The 23,536-nt window shown below is 38.5% G+C and overlaps 1 protein-coding gene and 1 pseudogene across 1 annotated transcript; both read right to left on the bottom strand.

Moving 5' to 3' along the window:
- Positions 1 to 1,731: 1,731 nt before the first annotated feature.
- Positions 1,732 to 2,556, bottom strand: LOC121972479 (zinc finger protein ZAT5-like). Its single transcript, XM_042524143.1, has one exon. It carries the CDS (start codon positions 2,554 to 2,556, stop codon positions 1,732 to 1,734), a length of 825 nt encoding a protein of 274 aa, XP_042380077.1.
- A 517-nt stretch (positions 2,557 to 3,073) lies between these two features.
- On the bottom strand, positions 3,074 to 12,119 carry LOC121970092 (annotated as a pseudogene).
- Between the last annotated feature and the right edge of the window lie 11,417 nt (positions 12,120 to 23,536).

The raw sequence follows: 23,536 nt of genomic DNA, 5'->3' as shown, positions 1-23,536 counted from the left end.
TATGCAAGTAGAGCATTCAATCATGTCCAATGACCTAAAACTTTGGTCAAACTTAAAAAACTTTTCCCATTCTCAAAATATTACTAGAAAACACACAAGGAGATATTTATTCAAAATCAAATGGAATATAGACCTAATAAGACACAAAGTATGAAACAAAAATATAAAAGCAAAGTGCGAAAGTAAAGAAAAGTAGGTAGTAAAAAGGAAAAAAAAAAAACTCCCTTTTATTCCTAGCGGTTGCAAACGATTCAAAAGTAAGATTCACCCCGGTAGTACAGTGGTATGAGTGGATGAGAGAGTTATCCTTGTGTGACCAGTATCATGATGCACTGCTCCCTCCTTCATTGTCTCCGCATTGGTTCCTCTAGATGGTTGGAGACGATTAAGGTGCAGAATCCAAGATAGAGGTGGAATACTAAGAATTGACGTAACAATCTCTCCTTCCACCATTTACTTCTTGAAAGTTCAACTTGGAGGTTGAAGGCAGTTCAATTATAAGAAATCAAAAATAACATGAAGTAGCCGAAGAACCCGATCACCCTCTTCTCCATCCTTACGTGGTTTGACGTACACCCTACTTGCTCGTCTAATTAGGGACACTCCTAGTAAGGAGGTTTCTCAACCTTCGCATGTTTGGAAATCATTCATTTTTTTTAAAAAAAAAATAGACTCTATTCAATTTTGATGTCTGAATTAGAGGGGAGACATGTAATGTATCCTAGGAAATTCATTCGGATAAAACATCTCCTATGCAACTTTGTATGAATTGGGACATAATCAGGATTCATAACTATTTAAGTTTACCGTGGATTATAACTAATACAATAAATTAATTAATTTAAAAATATAAATAAAATAAAAGAATAATCTTTTTTTATTCAAATTGCACTCCTTTTTTATTTGTTATTAAAATAACATTCTAGCTCACTTAATACATTTTTATTTTCAAGATACTCTTATTTTATAAGTTATTAGATTATAACTACCATAATATAAATACTTGAATTATAATCCACACTGGTAATAGTATATTGTAGCAGCTGACATTCTTAGTAAAAATGATTTTATAAAAATTAATTCAAATTTTGATGAATATTTATGTAACACTTTCACTGTTATAAACTTCTATTGTATTAATTAATAACGTCATAAAAAAAATCTCAAATAAAGTGATGTTCAAAATTGATATATTTAATTTTTGCATGACATAAATGTTTATTTGTAAGGTTGATTATTTTTTATTTTTATCTTTTGAAAAAAAAGGGAAATATTATTTGGTTGATAATTTTCATATTTATTTTTTAAAAAAGAAAATATCATTTTATGGTAAAATAGAAAATATTTAAAAGTTATTTTATAAGAAAAAAAATAAGTATTTTTTAGAAAATAAAAATAAAACCAAATGTTTTTCCCCTCAAAATTATATAAGTGAAATTGTCAAAAATAAATAAATAAATAAATGAATAAATAAATTGAGTAATGTACAAGAAGCTAAGCTAAGCTAAGCAGGTAGAAGTTTAATCACTTTCATAACATTTCAAATGAATTATGTACAACAAGATTAATTAACAAGAAATTAATCACACTAAAATGAAATTAAAGCAGAGGAGGAATTGATCGATCGGCGGCCAACTCCCACCGCCTCCTCCTCCTCCGTGACCTAATCCTTTTCTATCGTCGGCTGGTTGAGGTCGATGCCTAGTCCCCAATTCATCGGCGAGCACTCCGTCAGTGAAATCGATGGCATAGCATTGCTCTTCTCGCCTTGACGCGTCTCTGCTTTTCTGTCTGGGAGGCGCTGGGCGACCGCCGCTTCCGGTGGATGCTTTTGTGACCGCCGAGTGCCTGGTACGAAGAGAATGCTTTTCCGCATTCTGGACATTCGTAGCGGCGCAGATCGGCCGTTGAAGGCGTCGCAGGAGAAAGCGTCTCGTTCTGCCGCTGCTGTTCTTGTTTCAGCGCCGGGGACGAAAGCGAAGACTGCTTTTCCTCCGGCGGAGGCAGAAGCGGCGGCATTAGCCCAGGGAATGAGATCAGATACGGCGATTCTTGCTCCTGCGCCCAGCGGCGCTTCCGGTGGCTGCTTTTGTGGCCGCCGAGGGCCTGGTACGAAAAGAATGCCTTTCCACATTCTGGGCACTCGTAACGGCGCAGATCGGCCGTTGAAGGCGTCGCAGGGGAAAGCGTCTCGTTCTGCCGTTGCTGTTGTTGTTGTTTCAGAGCCGGAGACTGCTTTTCCTTCGGCGGAGGCAGAAGCGGCATTAGCCCAGGGAATGAGATCAGATAAGGCGATTCTTGCTCCCGCGTCTCCGCCGGTGGAGGCGACGATCGGGAAGGAAGCATCAGCAGCTGCTTTGGTGCTTGCGGCGGCGGAACCCCGCGGCGAAGGTCGAGCAGGGCACCCGACAGCATGAGGAGACCGAGGATGCAGTCCTCCTCATCTCGACTGACGAAAACCGAGGGCGGATGCGAAGGGCGACGACCCTCCGTTCGCTGGCGCTTTATCCCCCACGAGGCAGCTGGCAGAGTGCATCGGAGGAATCTGCCGGCCATGCTCCAATGTCGCTCTTCTTGAACCCTAGAGCGAGAGATCGGAGACAGAAGACGACGCAGGATTTCAAATGAAGAGACAGTGAGTAGCGGCTATATTTATAGGCGGACGGAATTTAGAGTAGCGAGAAACGGAATTTAGCGAAGCAAGTGATTTTTTTTTTCTAAACTAATCGTGAGAGCAAATTAATTAAAAAACAAATAATAATAATAATAATAATAATAATAATAATAATTGTAATAATAAATATAGATATTTCTCACCAATGTTATATTATAATAATTATATCATAACTGTTATAACGGTCTAAATCCCATTGTCAAAAATAAAAAATAAATAAATAAATTAGGATACAATAAAATATTATTTAAATAATAAATAAAAAATTACTTTGGACAACTCTAATAAAAAAGAAAACCCTTTTATATACTTTCGATTTCTATTATTTTTTCTATTTTTCCTCGCAAGTTCTCATTGTTTTAAGAAGCATAAACTTCAATGCGGTGCCTGTTTAAAAAGTATAAACAATAAAGGATCATAATTAATCGCCACTTTGCTAGGCAAAATGATGTAATTTCCCGATGAACACAACTCGCATAGATCCTGATCATTTTAGCCGATCCAAGGATGACAGTCGAATACTTGACACAAAGCAATTCTCTTAACCATGAGTACTCTTTGCAGTCGTGATCGTAGGAATCCAAGATTCTAGTTGTACAACATGGACTCAACTACTTTTCGACAACTATTTTGTTTCGAGCTGTGTTGCCACTTCTGAATGCTGTTGGGGGCGGGTAGGAACAGAAACGACGCCAGACTCTTCCAAAAGCTCTGGTGTGCTAGTCGAAGGTTTGGCACCCATGGACATCAAGTTTTTAAACCATGCACCTTGAAATTTAGGGATGCCTCTGTTATAATTGCTTGGGGATTCTGGTGTGCCTTCTGAATTTGGATTTGAAGCTAGGCCAGACATAAATCTGTATGCAACTTTGCTTGCAGTTACGATTTCTTGTTTGGCTTGCCGCAGCTGCAAAAGTGGATATATTGGAAAATAGAAAAACCATTAGGTGAAACTAACTCATCTTGAAATAAAATGAAACGGATGTAGTTTCAGAAGCCAGGAACCAAGAAGCTCAGTGACAGTGACTCACATATACTACTGAGAAACATGTGATTTCATGCGAGGCAGAATGAGAAATATAAATAAATAAATAGCAAATGGTTTAGTACCCTGAATGCTGCATTTCCTGCAACTACAACAGCAGTATCACCAGCATTGGCAAAGCGATTAACCCAGCCTGTGATACACAATTAGGAGAAATACTCAATAGATAAACTTCAATGCGGACAAAATAGCATCAGTATATGTTAATCCAACCCATCCTAGCAACAAGAACAACCATGATAGCTTTGCCATTGATAACTATCCCAATTTACAAGAGAAACAAAACTAGAAATGTCATACTTCCTGTACCAAAAGACCATACAGAAGAATTTTCTTCTAGATATTTAGACACATGGCACATGCTGGACAATACATGTTTATATTGATATGTTTATTTGAAAACTAAGAATTAAGTGCTTATTAGAGTGAGTTCTTTTTTCTTTTAATGCTCTGGCTTGTTCAAATAATGGATGGAGCAGATGTAGTTTACTGAACTGGTGATGACTGGAGTCTAAAAATAGTGGCCACTTAACATAATTAAGCAAGCAATTTCTTCTTTAATTTAATGTTCTCTACTCTTTGCCTATATCAACATGCATTCTCCAATTCAAAAACTTAATTGGAGCATAAATTCAGTTTTGGCTAAAAACATTTCTTTACCGTCTCAAGATTGTTGTCTATACATTGATTCAAAAAATAGAGAACAAGAGTTTTGAATGGACTCCTTTACGTCTCAAACACAAATAAGTTTAATCAATTTCTCTCGTATATATAGGGCGTATATTTTTAACTTATTTTCTCATTTTTCCCATCAACTAGAGCTATACCTAGCCATGATTTATATTTTCATGCTATTTAGGTCAGCCAGCAGAATAAAACCAAACGAAACTTTTAATTCCGCAGGCCAATCCAAACAGTTAAGACCAGGACAGGCTTTCTTAAATTTAATATCAGCATTTTAATTCTTTATAAGTTATCATTGGCTTAAGTTAATTATGGTTGAATTTAAATTAACTAGAATTATATACGATATACTTTTTTAATCTATGGTTAAATAATATTAGTTAATTTGTTAAGCCATATATTATGTGGTGTGTAGATAATGAAAAAGCTATTAGAGTTAAATTTAAGTATATATTAAGTAACTTCTGAATTAATATTAAATGTTTAAAACAATTAAACATACAAATTTCAATTCATTTATCAAATTATTAGATTAGTTTTTAAAGCAAACAAGCAGGTGAAAGCAAATTAGAGGATGGAACCTAGTCCCACATAACCAACTTAGCACACTCTTGAGCATGCCAAGGCATGTGAGTGTTGGCATCCTATAATACCAACACCATACTGATCCAATCAAGCATGAAATTTTGACACAGATAAATGCTTTAAACCTTGTACCAACCTTCTTATTGATAGTAGCATTTATTGTTTTATCTAGTAATCCCATGTAACCATCTCAAACATCTCACCTGTAAACTCTATAGTTTCTTAATTTTGTGGATTACAGTAGCACAATCTTATAAAGTTGCTCCTTTGTCCTACGAAGAAACAACCAATATATAACATATCCAGAATACCAAAACATTTGACTTAAAAATGCTTGCCAGAGTTCTCAATCTTTCCAACTTTATTTTCTAATGCTCAAATTTGAAATCACATTTCCAGTATTCAATCATAGTTTTGTTCAGCTTAAAGCTTTGATTCCTACACTTATCTCTACAATTCAAATTATGCTTTCTGAAGCTATTCTTGAAGAAACTCTCATCAATCAGCATAAAAGAATAACAATTCCAAAAATTAAAAATTTTGCTTTGAAATCACATTTCCAGTATTCAATCATAGTTTTGTTCAGCTTAAAGCTTTGATTCCTACACTTATCTCTACAATTCAAATTATGCTTTCTGAAGCTATTCTTGAAGAAACTCTCATCAATCAGCATAAAAGAATAACAATTCCAAAAATTAAAAATTTTGCTGTCACCAAAAGGATAATCATATTACCAGGAAGCTTTGGGACACTTAGCCTTTCACAAAATGTGTCACAGAAGTGATTACAATTCTTTGCTAAAAGGTCATATGACTGCCCAGGCCATGCTTGACTAAGCTCTCTCAGCATCATATTTACATCGAAAATGGAGCAATCTGTTTCCCCCAGAACAATCTCTCACGGTAGGTATACATAGGATTTCTAGATGGTGGACAACTGAAAACTCCAGAGCCTTGTTCACAAAATCCAAATGACCATTCCTCATCTCCATAAACCTGTCAGAATAACAACAACATGATTAACTAAGCAAGATTGATATTGAAGTTTCTCCTGAGTTAAAATACAATGATGAGTTTACTGATAGGGGTAACAATAAAATTAATACAATATAAAATAGAGATAGAGAAGTTTCAATTCCTGATTAAGCATTCATCCAACTGTAAAAAAAAGGTCTAGGAACAAGCAATATTTGAAGTAGACTAAATTACTAAATTAGGATCAAATGACAGCAATAATTATATTCTTGTTGCTTCAAGAAAAAAATCACTCATATTCCAACATCATGCTTGCATAGCATGGTTATCAGAATCAGATGCTCAAAAAAAATCTACAGTATGATTGTGTATTTGTATCGGATCAGCAAAACTGGTGAAATCGGACTAGTCGAGGAAAAAAAGTGAAAATTGTATAATTTGATAACAAAGATGACAAATGGTGTGTGTCATGAAATAGCATGGTAACCCAATATAAATTATTTAAATTAGTAAGGGTTTGATTTGATATAATATTATAAAATATTATTCTAGAAATATCATATAATCCTATAGTAATATATCATATTTATTAAAATCAATAATCCAAAATAGATTAACAAATACTATTGCATTTATTATTAAAGAAGTTACTAAATAAGAATTTAGTTTGACAAAACTCTAACAGCTTCCATCGTTTCCTTCATTTTAAATTTATTTTTTAGTTGGCACCAGGTGACCAGCCTACGCCAACTAATCCTAAGGTGACCGGCCTGACTCCATGAAAATTTACCATTGACCACCTGGGTAAAATCGGGAAGTGCTCGTAGAGGGCGGCTCATCAGTCTAGTGTTCTTAGGTCAATCGCTCATTAAGGTAAATTCATCTGTTAATTCGTCAAAAGTTGGGACTCAATCCTTAGGTACCCAGGAAAAAGGCATCCTGCCATTGCACCATTGCCCTAGAGGCAAATGATTTCATCGTCTCCTTCATGATTTGATGAGCAATCAATCAATCTCAGCTATTTTCTAATAAAATTAATTCATCTTTAGGAAACTTTTTTGAATTTCTATGTTCCTTAAACTTCTTCATCAATCTACATAAGATGATCAATTTTTTAGGAAACATTGCATCGGCCTTAGCTGATACCTATCCAACTTAGGTGATCGGCAGCAGTATCAGCCACTTTTAAAAATCATGATCCATGGTATGGTTCAGAAATTTAGTATTTATCTCAGGAATGGCAAGTCTCTAGCTCAGTATCAGCAACCAGTTAGCCTGGATATGCAGGGTCGAAAGCAAGTGGAAGGGAAATTCAAGAAAGAGACATGCACTAAATCTCAGAAAAAGTGGTATCCCCTGAGGGATACCATTGCTACTCCCTGCAATGCAGTACAAGGCTTGCCTCATTAGCCTTATCCAGTCCCTATGTCTTATTGGACCAAACCAGTCATTTGACAAATACTGCAGCAGGCATTAATGTCAAACCAGAATGACAACTAGAAGTCAAATGAGGAGGTAAGTGTACATCCTTGAGCAAGGAGCTAATCCCTCCATTCTAGTTGGCATCTCACTGTAGTCCATACCTGATGTAATTGATAAATATGTGTTCCAGTCCAGGAACACAAAGATTGGATACAGATGGTGAACAACCTGGTTAAGCACACAAATTAGATCCAGTATTTAGTGATTAAGATACAGTCATACAATAAAATGTAAGGTCACTTGTTTCCAAATATAATAATGAGAGACCAAAAGTAAATCACAGAACAGGGCTTTATGGGCTGTCCTGCTAATAGGAATAATATTTTTCAAAATTAAAATACAAAATCAAGCAAATACTCTTAATAAAGAAAGGAATTAGAACAGCCATACACTTTTAAATCAAAGATACAACAGTTAAAAAATGAAGCAATCCACAAGAGTATTAGCATAAAGCAGTTGTATTGCTAGATACTATATTATTTTTTTTTGCACGCTACATTAACATTTACACTACTAAATGTCTAAATCTAATAACATATGATTCATGATCTATACTTAGCTAAACATTCTTAGAAGTATATATGTTTATTATAATATCTCTCATATACATATATTGCAAAATTCCAAATATAAAGTATATTTCTTGAATTCACTTGTATGCTTGTGTTCAATTTCTTTATTTGTAAAAAATCTCAACATTTATATTCGTCATCTAGGTTTATTTAATGAAAATATTATGTATGCTCAGAGTTTTAACAAAAATAATCCTTTCAATTTTAATGTATCTATTCTGACATAACAAATTTATCCAAACCTATTCTCTTTTTTTTTCACACATATATCTTTATTTAACTTTTCCATCCAACTGTTAATGGATCCCAAATACAAATCCATGTTATGTATCATGCCAAACAAAATAACAACAAAGATTCAAAAATAAAACAAAAACATAAATGAGAATTTAGGAGTTTTAGCTCGAGTTGTGATTTTGGATTCAGGCCATACATTTCACAACAATTGGATGGCAACAAAATTGATGTTATAAAATCAATTAGGATATGATATATATCTAAAATGAAAGGTTATGATAATTTGTTAATACTGAAAAATTTTATAGTAATTAAGCCTAATGTTATATGAAGTTAAACTATTATAACCTATTCATAGTAAATTGATGTTCGATATTGATTTCTTTACTATCTTTTGTTCTCAATTTCTTGTGCAATCTCTCTTAAGTACATTAATATTTTTTTATAACTAAGCAATATTAACTTAAATCAAGGTTAAATGTCTTACTAAAAATTGCTGTTAAGCAACCCGCAAAAAAGGTCTAATCATGTGTTTGTTCCCAAGTAGTTAAATTAGTATAAAATTTTCATTATGTGCCACATTTTTGTCCATAAAATAACAGCACAATATGATATATTATTTCATAAGAAACCATATGAAAGTAGTATTTAACAATTATCTATATTTTATAGTACTTTAATAATAGCCTTTTGGAATGCATGGTTTATCCATATGGGTTTGGATGTTCTTATTTGGATTTTGGACATCTGGTCCTTTGGACTACTGGATTTATGTTCATAATTTCTTGGCATGAATATTGATGGGAACTGATTAGAACTTTGGCAAGAGTCATGAATGCACGCCTTTGGCTAATTTGATAGACAGATAGAGAAGCCTTTGGCTGGTGACTCTTTCCATTGTGTAAGTAAGATTGGTTGGATTTGCTCATTTTTCTGTAGATGACTAAGAATGAGGTACCTTGCATTCTTAGCAATTATTTCATACATCTTATTATTTATTTGGATTACCTATTATTGCTATCCCTAACCTCATGACAATCTGTTATTCTAGACTATCTTGCTGATGCTCTGATATGAATTTTTACCTATTAAATACAAATATCAACATCAGAGAACTTAATGCTTCAGAGAGTCTTCTTACTCAAATCCTAAGAAGATCATGCAAGAATTTGATAGCATTAAACAAAGAGACAATGGTGACAGTGAGACACTAACAATGTCAAGGGTAGTCATGGACAATTGTCTCGGTGCTATACATCTATTCTCTCACTTACCTTCCACTCTTCTTCCTATTTTTTCATTCTCCACTTTTCTGCTTTCCACTATTCTACCTATTTCACCGTCTTTGCATCTCTTTTTGTTTAGTTTGAAAACATCAAACTATAATTCACTAGAAAATTACTAGAGCAACTAAAATTTCAGAAAAGCAGCCAAGAAGATAAACTGTCAGTTTTAACTGCCTATGATTGACATAGCATGTTGATTCAAACAGACCTGTGCTGGTTCTACACACTTTAGTCTCTCAAGTGAATGCTATCATAGGATGTCCAATTTCTCCGACAGAATCAGAAAGGCATTGCTGGCCAGGGAAGAGCATAAGTAGCTTTCTTTTTCCAGTTCACATATTTGTATGTAGCAGATGGGAAGAAACAATAGTTTTCACTTATTTGGTTAAGAATAGAAAGGAAAGGAAAAACATTGTTCTGGCATTTAATGCCATTAGACTTCCAGCTCAACTTATTTAAGAATTTACCTTGGTCACGTTAAATATATTGAGCTGAACAACCAATGCAACATGAGGTGAATTTAAAATTATCATCCCAACCGCTAGAAGATCACCCAGCCACCAGTTGAATGTGGAGGTAGGATCATATTGGAATAATAATTTGTTATCACTTATCATCTCTATTTAGTCTTTTGTCTCCCCCTCCATCTAATTTTCAGAAGAAAAACTTTTGAATATGGAGGCAAGTGAATTATCTCCTCCTCCGCCCTTTCTTTCCCATGTTATTTACCCAAACAAGAAAACTTTGCAAACCTTTTTCATATTTTCTGACCAAAAGCAAACAAGGAAAGGATTGTATTCTTCTCTTTTCTTGTCTCTAATTTTTTCCTATCCAAAGTATGCATGACATGAATTTGCATTTTAAGAAACATTGATCAGTTAAAAAGACAAAAGTGACGATAAATGAGCATTTACTGAACGCAGATATAAGAGCATCTATTTGGTTGACTGCGAAATAGCAAGATTCCAAGAGTAACTCTGATTTTTCAATAAACTTTCACATCAGTAACAAGAAGAAATACTGTCAGTGAATAACCCAAACATCTAGATTACATTAAGTTAACACACTAAATAAAGATTAGCAAGCTTCATGATAAATGAGAGGAGTTCATAATTTTTTTTTACTTGTGTTTAAAATAAGAAATGCTAATTTCAGCATTTATACTGAGAAAATGAACCCCGAAGAGCATCAAGTTTCTTCCCCATATAAAAGTTGGGTAAATTTGCGTAAGTCCATAATGATTAGGTATATTACATACTTTTAAATGAAGAAATCTGATCGCTCAAACACCAGAGACGATTCAATGAACCATCAATAGTAGCGTTACTTTTTCATCAACAGCCCTACTATAGATTAAAAGTCCAACCAGTTGAGAAAACCAATTAGTTTATGTGACTTAGAACATGACATAGATCTCTAGCAATTTAGCTGTCATTTTCTTATGACCCATTAAATATTTAAATTCCTGCTGATCGATGGCATATGTGATAGAGATCTCTTGCAATCGTACCCATGATTTGCACTAAGCTTCCAAGTTTCTTGTGAATAGTCATCATTTTAGGAGTTCTATTTTAATTTTTGGAGGCAGAACTTCAACCAACACAAAGATGTATGATACTTAACCTGGATTGAACACTATCAATTTGTGCTGAAACTCCTAACTTGACAAAATAAAAATTCTGCTAAATCACATTCTAAACATCACCAAAAATATCACAGGAATAGTCTTTGAACCGAGCAATCAGTTTCATTCTCGTATGATTCGACTTCAAACACATAGAAAGAAGCTAAAGTTAGTCACTTTCACATCTCAAGTTGTCGATCAAATTTGCACGCATTTTAGGGTTCCTCCGAAGCGGCCAGGAAATAGAAATTCAGTTCAAAAAAAATAATACCCAATAACTTAGAATCAATCAAAATACTGAAGAACCTAAGAGGCTAAAACCCTTCCAGATCTTGAGAGTTCGAATCCAGAAAACACAACTTTCTTGGTTTTCTCAACCAAAGGTGCCAGAAGGTAAAGAAGAGCGAGAACAACAAACGAGGGGGAAAAGAAGAAAGGGACCTGAATGGCGCTGTGGAAGATGCCTCCCAGTCCGATACGATCCTTAAAGATGCGGTTGATCTGGGGGATGGTGTTGTTCGTCTTCTCCGATCCGCTGTTGGTCACGTCGTAAACGTGCAGCACTACCTCCTTCATCCTACAAAATCCACACTTTTCTTCCCTCTTTGTTGTCCTTTTTCCGCAAGCTCCGATCCCTTTCCTTTCTCTTTTGCTCTCTCCTTTCTCTACCAAGACACATAAGTCGACCTTCCCTTACCCCTCCCCCTCCCTTCCCTTCCCTTCCGAGAAGCTACAAGGGGAGAAGGAGGAAGAGATCGAAGCGCGACGGGAAGAAGAAGTATTGAAGCAATCCTTAGCAGCAATCGGGGGAGAAGTTGTTCCGATTTCTCACTCCCTGCCTGGCCAGGCGGGGACGCCTTTCCTTTTAATTTTATTATTTTATTATATTTTAAAAATTAAATATAAGCTGCAAATGATTCGTTCATTGACACTTTTGAAAAGAAAAAATAAAATAAAATAAACAGTTTGTTACCAGCGCCCACGTTCTTTATTTCTCAAAAAAAAAAATATCCTAATTGTAAAATTATCGAAAAAAACGTAATCCCCTCTCTTTCCATTTTTCATACATCCCCTCTCTCTAAATTAGAAGGAAATATTTCCATATCAAGTTCATCATTTGACATGTTATAAACTCATATTAGACCCATGATAAGATTGATGTTTTATCATATCAAATTTGTTCTGAGCTGATATGGTCCAATATCAAGTTTATTCTAAATTAATATGGTCCAATATCAAACTGCTCAGTGTAGATATGATATTTTTCATATCAGACATAGCTTAGGTTTGATATTTTTCATATCAGATCTAGTTTAGACTTGATATTTTCTCATAAAAATACATGTTGGATCTGATATTTTTCCATAAATTCAGTTTTGGCTAAAAACTTTTCTTTACAGATCTTGTCTCTACACTGGTTCAATAAATAGAGAACAAGAGTTTTCAATGGACTTCTTTACATCTCAAACACAAATAAGTTTAATCAATTTCTCTTGTATATATAGAACACATATCTTTAACTTATTTTCTCATTTTTCCCATCAACTAGAGCTATACCTAGCCATGATTTATATTTTCATGCTATTTAGGTCAGCCAACAGAATAAAACCAAGTGAAACTTTTAATTCCGCAGGCCAACCCAAACAGGTAAGTACCAGGACATGCTTTCTTAAATTTAATATCAATACTTTAATTCTTTATAAGTTATCATTGACTTAAGAAGGTGTTTAACTAAATTTATTAAAAACAATTTATAAGCTCGTACAACTTATAAATTATTTTAAGAGCTTATAAGTTGTTAGGTCTTATTTTAAAAATAAGTTGTTAAAGTGTTTGAGTGAACTTATTACAATCAACTTAAAGATATTGATGTGTTTGGTATTATAAGATCTTTTTATTAATAAAATTATCAAAAGGGGTATAATACTATTAATAAAGGGTTTTTAGATTTTTATTAATAGAGGGTTTTGGGCGAATTTCTGCACTGGGGGAGAGAAAATTAGAAAGAGGCGTTGGCGGAGAAGATGACACAACATTGGAAGAAAAGTCGGCGGAGATAAAAAGATATTAGGCTTATAAAAACTTATAGAGGATAAGATGGAGATTTATGAAATTATATAAGGATATTTTAGAGAAATAAATTATTAAAATAAAATATTTTTTAAAAAAGTAGGATCTTCCATACTTTTTTAAAAACAGCTTATAAGCTCCAAAACAACTTATTTTGACAGCTTATAAGTTGTTTGAAAAAAAAATTATCAAACAAATTTGAAGAACTTATAAGCTCCAAAACAGCTTATAAACTGTTTTAGAGAGCTTATAAGTTCAGTCAAACACCCTCTAAGTTAATTATGATTGAATTTAGATTAACTAGAATTATATACGATATATTTTTTTTAATCTATGGTTAAATAATATTAGTTAATTTGTTAAGCCATATATTAGGTGGTGGGTAGATAATGAAAAATCTATTATAGTTAAATTTAAGTATATATTAATTAACTTCTAAATTAATATTATATGATCCGGTGGTAAGGGGGACCCGCCCGGTAAGAGGTCAAAGTGGTCAACATCAGGCAACCGTTCGACCTGGCGGATTACCTTCCTAGTCATGAGGAGGAATGGTCGACCCGGCATTTCGACAGCTCGACCTAACGCCGAGTTTCCGACGCTCACAAGGCAAAGCGAGGGGAAACGGAAGCCGAGCGACCATCCCGCTCGACTAACAGTAGACACGACATTCAGCCGACGGGCCCCTCGCTCGGCCCGGGAAAGGTACTAGCCGAGTGATTCCTCCGCTCGGCCCAGGCCCGAGAAAGGTACTAGCCGAGCGGTTCCTCCGCTCAGCCCGAGAAAGGCGCCAGTCGAGCGATTCCTCCGCTCGGCCTGGTAAAAGACAGAGGGAGCAGGTGGCGAGATCTTCCTAGGAACCAGTTTCATCGACAAGAAGTATGGCCAACGGCCTAGTCGAACAGAGAATCGTATGGTAGAATCTTCCACTGTCACGTCAGAGATATGTTGGTGCTATTAAGGTAGGGTGTCGGACGTGCTTTCCTGACACATCCATTCCATGTATGCTTAGAGGAGTGTGCACGCCTCGGGGAGCATGCACGCGCCTCTGGGGAGCCCTATATAAGGACCCCCAGATTTCGACGGAGGTATGCTCACATCTATACTGTAGAGATGTAGCTACAGTTCTCGCTTCTGCTCTACTTCTTTCTTTCTTTCTTTCTGTCGGAGATTTGACTTGAGCGTCGGAGGGACATCGCCGGGGAACTCCCCGGCTCGGCACTGTGTTTGCAAGTCTACGGCGGCAAGGGATCTACGTCTTTGGAGTCTTCGACCAGTCAACAGGAGCGCCACGTCTCCAGCATCCATCGATTCAGCACTCGGACAAGATCAAATTGGCGTCGTCTGTGAGAACACACCTGAATCCGAGTCAAGAAGATGGAAGAAGCTGGACGCCAACACACTGTGATGCTCTCTCATGAGGAACTTGACCCGCTCGTGCAGGCGCGAGCGGCCAAGATGATACAGCAGCAACAGAAGGTGCTAGCCGAGCGGCTGGCGCAACAAGCAATTTCAGCATCTGGAGGCCGAGCAGCGCACGAGGACCGTCCAAAACAGCTCTCCATATGGGGTCAAAACAAACGTCCGATCGGTACGAAAGTAGAGGCGCCACCCGCACCGATCCCATTCCACCGGGCCTTGTTCCAGACGCCCTCTGAGATTACGCAAGCGAATCGAGGCCAGTCTTCCTCAGACGAAGCTCCCGCTCGGGATGCAAGAAAGGGCAAAGCGCCCCGAGCTGACTCATCACCCGAGCGGATCAACCGTCAATTCTCTGAAGCAATTCTACATGACCCTTTGCCGAGGCACTACGCACCCTTGGCGATCGGCGAGTACAACGGATCGACAGACCCAGACGACCACCTCGGCAAGTTCGACAACGCAGCAACCCTTCATCAGTACATGGATAGAGTTAAGTGCCGAGTCTTCCTCACTACTTTGTCCGCCTCCGCACAATGTTGGTTTCGAAGGTTGCTGAATGGGTCGATTCAAAGCTTCAAGAACTTCAGGACGACCTTCCTCTACTACTTCACGAGCAGCAGGCGCTATCGGAAGACCAGCGTCAGTTTGTTCTCTATGAAGCAAGGACCGAGAGAGACTCTTCGGGCATACATTCAACGCTTTAACCAGGCAGCCACGGACATCCCCACAGTCGTCCGAAACAATGATGCACGCCTTCACCCAAGGGCTCATCGACGGGGACTTCTTTCGCTCGCTCATCGGGAAGCCGCCTCGCGATTACGACCATATGCTAAAGAAGGCCAGCGAGTATATCAACGTGGAGGAAGCTCAGAAGGCCCGAAGAAAAGAAACGCCATCAGAACCGGCTGTGCACACCGAATGGAGGCCACCAATCAGCCATCAGCCTCCAAGAGGTCCCCGAGCCGATATGGCACGCCCACAGCAGGAAGCAAGGTCACATGTCGTCCAGCACGTGGCGGCCGAACGACCAAGGCCCAAGGGAAAGGTATGAACTCCTATGTTCTGTACCTTCCATCAATCTGCCACCCACAACACACGAGACTGCCGCGGAGTCCCCACAGTCGCTCAGCCAACTCCCGGGAGTTATCGTCGCCGATCGCCTTCCCCCGAACTGCGATATAGGCGGCCGAGAACCGAACGACGAGGGGAGATAAGGCGGTCACCCGAGCGGCGGCATCAGCGTCAAGACGACCGCACCCCAGCTTCGCGCAGACAAGTCGGGCACTCCACTCGGGAGGAGGAGAACATAAACAATGTCGCTCGGGGAGAGATCAACATCATCGCTGGTGGGCAGACTAGCAGTGACTCCAACCGAGTCCACAAGACATATGCACGTCTGGAAATCCACGTAGTAGGTTGCAGCCAAGAAAAGGCGAGCAGACCAGAGATCAGCTTCAGCCCCAGAGAATGAGATTTAGAGGGAATCGAAGTACCGTATGACGACGCCCTTATTATCCGAGCGGTAATTGCTAACTACACAATCCACCGCATATTTATTGATACAGGGAGTTTGATCAGCATCATCTTCAAGAAGGCGTACGACCAACTCCAGATAGACCGGACCGAGCTGCTGCCGATGACGACTCCGCTGTACGGATTTACCGGTAATGAGGTCCAGCCAATCGGCCAGATAAAGCTGGTCATATCCCTCGGAGAAGAGCCGCTCTGGAGAACAAGGACGACTACCTTCATCGTTGTAGATGCCCCATCCGCTTACAACGTCATATTGGGCCGACCAACCCTTAATGAGTTTCGAGCAGTTGTCTCAACATTTTGCCAGAAAATTAAATTCTCGGTTGAAGATCGGGTCGGAGAAGTCAAAGGGGATCAACTGGCTGCTCGGCGCTGCTACGTCGAGATGGTAAAGGCGGAGACTAAGTCCGCCCGAAAGGCCCCTCAGATCGAGGTAAACACCATAACTGAGAAACCTCCTACCTTAGTTTATGAAGAAATAGAGGAAGTGCAGATACATCCTTGCCGACCAAAGGCAACGACTTTCATAGCATCTGATCTGGGAGCCGATCAGAAAGCCGAGTGGATTAGCTGCCTCCAGCAAAACCAAGATGTCTTCATGTGGTCAACACACGAGTTGCCCGACATGTCCCCTAGCGGCGCGCAACATGAGCTTCATGTCCGATCAGATGCCCGACCAGTAAAGTAAAGAAAGAGATATTTCAGTTCCCGAGCTGGCTAGCGAACGTACGGGAGATCCAGTTCCCGAGCTGGCTAGCGAACGTAGTACTCGTCTCCAAGCCGAACAACAAGTGGAGGGTCTACATCGACTTTCAGGACCTGAACAAAACGTGTCCGAAGGACTTCTATCCCCTATCTAAAATCAATCAGATGGTGGATTTGACCGCTGGGTGTGAGCTGATATACATGTTAAATGCATACCAGGGATACCATCAGGTGTCGCTCGCCCGAGAAGATCAAGAGAAGGTAAGCTTCATCACAGCGGACGACACCTATTGATATAACGTAATATCGTTCGACTTAAAGAACGTTACGGCCACGTACCAATGACTGATGAATAAAATCTTCCAAAAACAGATTGAACGAAATATGAAAGTATACGTTGATAACATACTTATTAAATTAGACCAAATTACTAAATTAGGATCAAATGACAGCAATAATTATATTCTTGTTGCTTCAAGAAAAAAAATCACTCATATTCCAACATCATGCTTGCATAGCATGGTTATCAGAATCAGATGCTCAAAAAACTTCTACAGTAGTGATTGTATATTTGAAATTAACATCCCTCGAAAATTCCTCTAAGTTTTTTTTTTTTTTTTACACTCACCTCCCATCATCCCCCATAAAGACACGACTGACTGTAGCATGAGACCATCAGAAAGAACTATACAAACCAATAAAACGATTGCATCTATTAGGAGTTTACTGTATACGAACAATAATTCCCGAACAACTCTCGTACCCAAAAACAAAAGGAAAAAAAATCACTCGTGATGAAATCAATATGCAGTGCACTGCTGGCCAAGCAGACAAAATCATGCGTCCATCCCACCTCCTCGTCTACTCCGTCCGTGGGCCCTCCATCATATCCTGGAGACCATCCTCATTAGTAGTACAGACATCATGAGTCTACGGCCCAGCAAGCACTGCTCGATATGTACAGAAGAAACATCCATAAAGTAACAGATATAGCCACTAGAAACAATATGAAATCATAACTCAATACGATACTGAAAAGAAATGTAGACCATACATAAATAACCCCTTTGTAGCTAACTAGGATGAATATGTTACATATCCGTTAACCACTAATAGAGTCAGTCAACAGTCTCATGATCCTAGAGGTACCTCCTAGGGAACATACAATTATTAGCCGAAGCTACCATAAATAATTTACCAGTCAAGTTTGGAAAGGCCCTCCCCGGAGCTCATCCCGGAGCACCCAACCCGTACTGCCAACACATATGCACATACTCATTCAGTTAGCTATAGCAAAATACATAATCCCTTTCCATTTTACTGTATCGATATACATATTATTCATCTCCATTTTTCTGTATCAATACAACATTCTGTTCTTACTATAATCTTACCAATATCTCAGACATCTTACCACAGATCCAGTCAAACATTAAGTAAAGTTACTAATGCTTATCAAACTAACACATGATCAGTATAGTAAATAATGGATTTACTAATTTCTAACAGGCATTGAGAACACAACAAATGAATTAAATTATCCTATGTATGCGGCTAGTTGGAGAGTAGACTGTAAAATTTAAGCTGGCAGAAACTAACAAATGAGTGAAATAACTCATATATAACAAAGTGAAAAACAGATCACAAAACTTAAATTAGCTGTAAGGAATTGAAGTATGACATCCCAAACCCAGCAACTTCACATGGCATAAAAAAAAACAACATTTATAATCAATACAGAACTGCACTAAATCGAACTAGGAATCCCCATTTGCCAAAGGAAACAGATCAATCATGGCGTAGGAAATCTCAGGAAAACAATTCATGAACCCAAATCTGTCAATGAACAAAACATCACAGAGAGCAATTCAACGTTATTAAAACAGCAGAACGAACACAGAGGCAAGACATCATGGTTTAAGCCATCGACGGAGCATTCGAAGCTTCTGAAAACCCAAGGAGAAAACAGATCGTCCTCAAGATTGACTCGGAAACCTCACGGGAACCCAAAACCACATTCAGAAAATCCACAGAAATCGACACGCAGCTTATATTTCTAACTAACCTCTCAGCCAGGCATTCAAACGAACAGATAGCATTCAAAGGCTTGCAACAACACAACATGAAGATAATCGGACCCAATTCCATTAACAACCAAACGAGCACAGTACAACCATAAAACCATAGACAATTGAATCCAGCAATTTCGAAAGGCACCAGTGAATTCTAGAAATCATGTGCACCAAATGAGGATTCCAGTGAAACCACAAAGCCTAACCATACCATTCCCAGTTGCAAACGCGGAAATCTGTTGCGGAAACTCGAAGGAAAACATGAATCAGATCATGAACCCGAGAAGAATAAGAAACGGAACTCGCAAGGCCAAAATCGATGAACCACAGAAAACCCCAAATAACTTTGAATCCGGTTATCAAACACACTTAGGCTCTTATCGTCTACCTTATGGATCTCCCAACATCACATTCAACAGGTACTTGCCTTTCTCCCTTGATGTCTCAGCCGGAAAAGGAGCTGCACCGTGCCCTCTGGTTGACCGGAGCTTCCGGCGCTGGACCGTCGCCCGATCGCGCTGGTGGAAATAACGCGACAGAGGCGGCGTGCTCCCTTCAAGAACTCAGCAAGTGGGGAAAGGAGATTAAGCGGCACAGCAGCCGAGGTGTTTTTATACCTAGGTTTTGGTTATTTTAACTTAAGCTAACTAAGCTTAATCACCACTATCTTTAAGAAGCGTACCCTTAATTCTCATAATTCCATTTTGTTATAATTTGGGTTACCAATTCATTTAAAGGATTCAAGTAGAACTTTCCTTATATTAAAATAAAATACCTGTTTTCCGTCCTTTAACTAGTGTCCATGTATCATCAACTCATTTCATAAATTAATTTCTTAATTGCATTCCTGAGGCCTTACAATATTTGTATCGGATCAGCAAAACTGGTGAAATCAGATTTGTCGAGGAAAAAAAGTGAAAATTGTATAATTTGATAACAAAGATGACAAATGATGTATGTCATGAAATAGCATGGTAGCCCTATATAGATTAACAGAATTAATTACTTAAATTAGTTTGGTTGATGGTGCCAACTAGCTCAGCTGGTAAGGACTCTAAAGTTGTTGCCAAGGTTTGGGTCTGAGACCCAACTTCACCTAAATGTGAGTGCTTGAGGCCTCTCATGGCTATCATTTCAAAAAAAAAAAAAAAAGTTTGATTTCATATAACATTATAAAATATTATTCTAAATATCATATGATACTATATTATTACTTAAATATCTATTGGATAATAAATCATATTTTATTAAAATCAATAATCCAAAATAGATTAACACAATTGTATTAAAAAAGTTACTAAATAAGAATTTAATTTGATAAAACTCTAATAGTTTTCATCGTTTTCCTCATTTTAATTTTTTTAGTTGACACAGTGTCTAGCTTATGCCGCTAATCCTAAGGTGACTGATCCAGCTCCACGAAAATTTACCATTGGTCACCCAAGAAAAATTCATTTGTTAATTCGTCAAAGATTGAGACTCAATCCTTAGGTACCCAGAAAAAAGACATCCTGCCATTGCACCATTGCCCTAGGGGCAAATGATTCCATCGTCTCCTTCATAATTTGATGAGCAATCAATCAATTTCAGCTATTTTCTAATAAAATTAATTCATTTTTAAGAAACTTCTTTGAATTTCTATGTTCCTTAAACTTCGTCATCAATCTACATAAGATGATCAATTTTTTAGGAAGCATTGCATCAGTCTTAGCTGATACCTATCCAACTTAGGTGATCGGCAGCAGTTTCAGCCACTTTTAAAAATCATGATCCATGGTATGGTTCAGAAATTTAGTATTTATCTCAGGAATGGCAAGTCTCTAGCTCAGTATCAGCAACCAGTTAGCTTGGATATGCAGGATCGAAAGCAAGTGGAAGGGAAATTCAAAAAAGAGACATGCACTAAATCTCAGAAAAAGTGATATCCCCTGAGGGATACCATTGCTACTCCCTGCAATGCAGTACCAGGCTTGCCTCATTAGCCTTATCCAGTCCCTATGTCTTATTGGAGCAAACCAGTCATTTGACAAATACTGCGGCAGGCATTAATGGCAAACCAGAATGACAACTAGAAGTCAAATGATGAGGTAAGTGTCCATCCTTGAGCAAGGAGCTAATCCCTTCATTCTAGTTGGCATGCCACTGTAGTCCATACCTGATGTAATTGATTAATATGTGTTCCAGTACAGGAACACAAAGATTGGATACAGATGGTGAACAACCTAGTTAAGCACACAAATTAGCTCCAGTATTTAGTGATCAAGATACAATCATACAATAAAATGTAAGGTCACTTGTTTCCAAATATAAGAATGAGAGACCAAAAGTAAATCACAGAACAGGGCTTTATGGGTTGTCCTACTAATAGGAATAATATTTTTCGCAATTAAAATACAAAATCAAGCAAATACTCTTAATAAAGAAAGGAATTAGAACAGCCATACACTTTTAAATCAAAGATAAAACAGTTAAAAAATAAAGCAATCCACAAGAGTATTAGCATAAAACAGTTATATTGCTAGATACTATATTATTTTCTTTGCACGCTACATTAACATTTACACTACTAAATGTCTAAATCTAATAATATATTATTCATGTTCTATACTTAGCTAAACATTCTTAGAAGTATATATGTTTATTATAATATCTTTCTTATACATATATGATACGGTGCATGATCGTGGGATCAGTAAGATGATATGGTTAGGAGTCAAGATCACAAGAGGGTCAGGAGTCAAACTTACGTGGAGGTCAGAAGTCAAGTTTACGTGGAGGTCAGAAGTCTAGCCTCCGTGGAAGTCAGAAGTCAAGCTTGCGTGGCTGTGGTCAAAGTCCCAACTGACAAGGCAGTCAAAGGATAGGATTCCCAGTTGGACCGGATTTAGCCCCGATGGCGGTCAAGAACAGGGCTCACAGGTCAGGTACAGCTGAGGGCTGGATCCACAGACCAAATACAGTTAAGGAGAAGGCCCACAACAGCTCTAGCGCACAGGTTGGGACATACAAGCCATGGATAACAACAGACAGATACAGGTCGGGAAACAGACCTGATGTACAGGTCGGAACACACAAGCCCTGGATAACAGTAGATACAGGTCGGAATACAGACCTGACGTACAGGTCGGGACGTATAAGCCATGGATAACAGCATATAGAGGCAGGTCGGGATACAACTTTAACGTATAGGTCGGGACATACAAACCACGGATAACAGTATATAGAAGCAAGTCAGAGTACAGATCTCGGAATGCAGACCCAGCGTCCAAGCACTATAGGACAAACAAGCCGGGGAATCGTAACCGTCTGTCAGAGAATGTCAAAGAATAATCAGTGTGTCAGGGAATATGCTAATAGTCGGAGCTCACTACGCCTTTGGTTTTGCCGCCAACCTATTAGGAAGTGTCACGTGTCAAATCATCGCCAGACAAAGCCTAACAGCCAACATTCCCTGACACCAGCCAGGTCCCAGAAACATCCGTTGTAGTATAAAAAGGGATGCTTTGTCCCTTATGCAGGTACGCTCACTCGTCATTTCTCACTAGTCTTTACTTTTCGTCATTTTTCTGTGTTTTCTGCGGAAAAAGTACCTTACTTGAGCGTCGGAGGGCCTGACCCGGGGACTTTTTCCCTAATTTTTGGTCTCTAACGACCCGGATATTTGTCTGAGTGTGCGCAAAGTCATAGTGTCATCATCCTGGTCATCTTCCTTCGTCATCCGCCCGTGTGAACCTTTCCGAGGGGTGCCAGGTAGATCAGACTCCGCGGTGACTTTCCGTCAACTTCCAGTACATCGAGACCCACCTTCATCCGACTCAGCTTCCGAATGGGATCAAATTTGGCGCTGTCTGTGGGAATACTACAGCCTGTTACGGAACGTGACGATGGAGGACTCGGGACGAATCAACGTGACCATGACTGCCGGAGAATACGAGCTCTTCAAGGAGGCAAAGAAGAGGGCTGCCTCAGAAAAGCAACAACAAACAACTGCTTCCCGACCAAAAAAGCTACCGAATGTTTTTAAAGAGCCTGCTCATGCCTCAGACCGAGGCTCTAAGCGAAAACAACCTCTGGAATTTTCCCCTGCCTTCTACAGAGAGCCGGGCCAGGGGTACTATCAGCCAGACCCTGAGTGTTATAGCCACAAAGAGCAGCCACCAGTCTCAGTAGCCGAGAGTTCTTTACCTAAAGACTCCAAGAAAGGGAAATCTATCATTCCCCGCGAGGAACGCCGATCGGAGCAAGAAGAGAAAATCCCCTTTTCTTCCAAAATCTTGGAGGAAAGGTTGCCTAAAGGGTGCCACCCCCCTGCTATAGGGGAATATGATGGCAGTAAGGATCCTGAAGATCATCTTCGCAAATTCAGGAACGCAGCCCTGTTACATCAATATAGCGACACTGTTAAATGTCGCGTGTTCCTGAATACTTTATCGGGTTCTGTCCAAAAATGGTTTGATGGACTGCCATATGGGTCCATCACCTGTTTTGCTGACTTCAAGAGTGTTGAAAGCGATGCCCCTGGGGACAGCGACTATAAATGTCCTCCCTTCTCTATTCCATTAAAATTTTCT

Source organism: Zingiber officinale, chromosome 4A, assembly GCF_018446385.1.
Source record: "Zingiber officinale cultivar Zhangliang chromosome 4A, Zo_v1.1, whole genome shotgun sequence".
NCBI classification, from domain to species: domain Eukaryota; kingdom Viridiplantae; phylum Streptophyta; class Magnoliopsida; order Zingiberales; family Zingiberaceae; genus Zingiber; species Zingiber officinale.
Note: the sequence above shows the minus strand (reverse complement) of the source record. Positions and strands in the feature narration are given on the sequence as shown.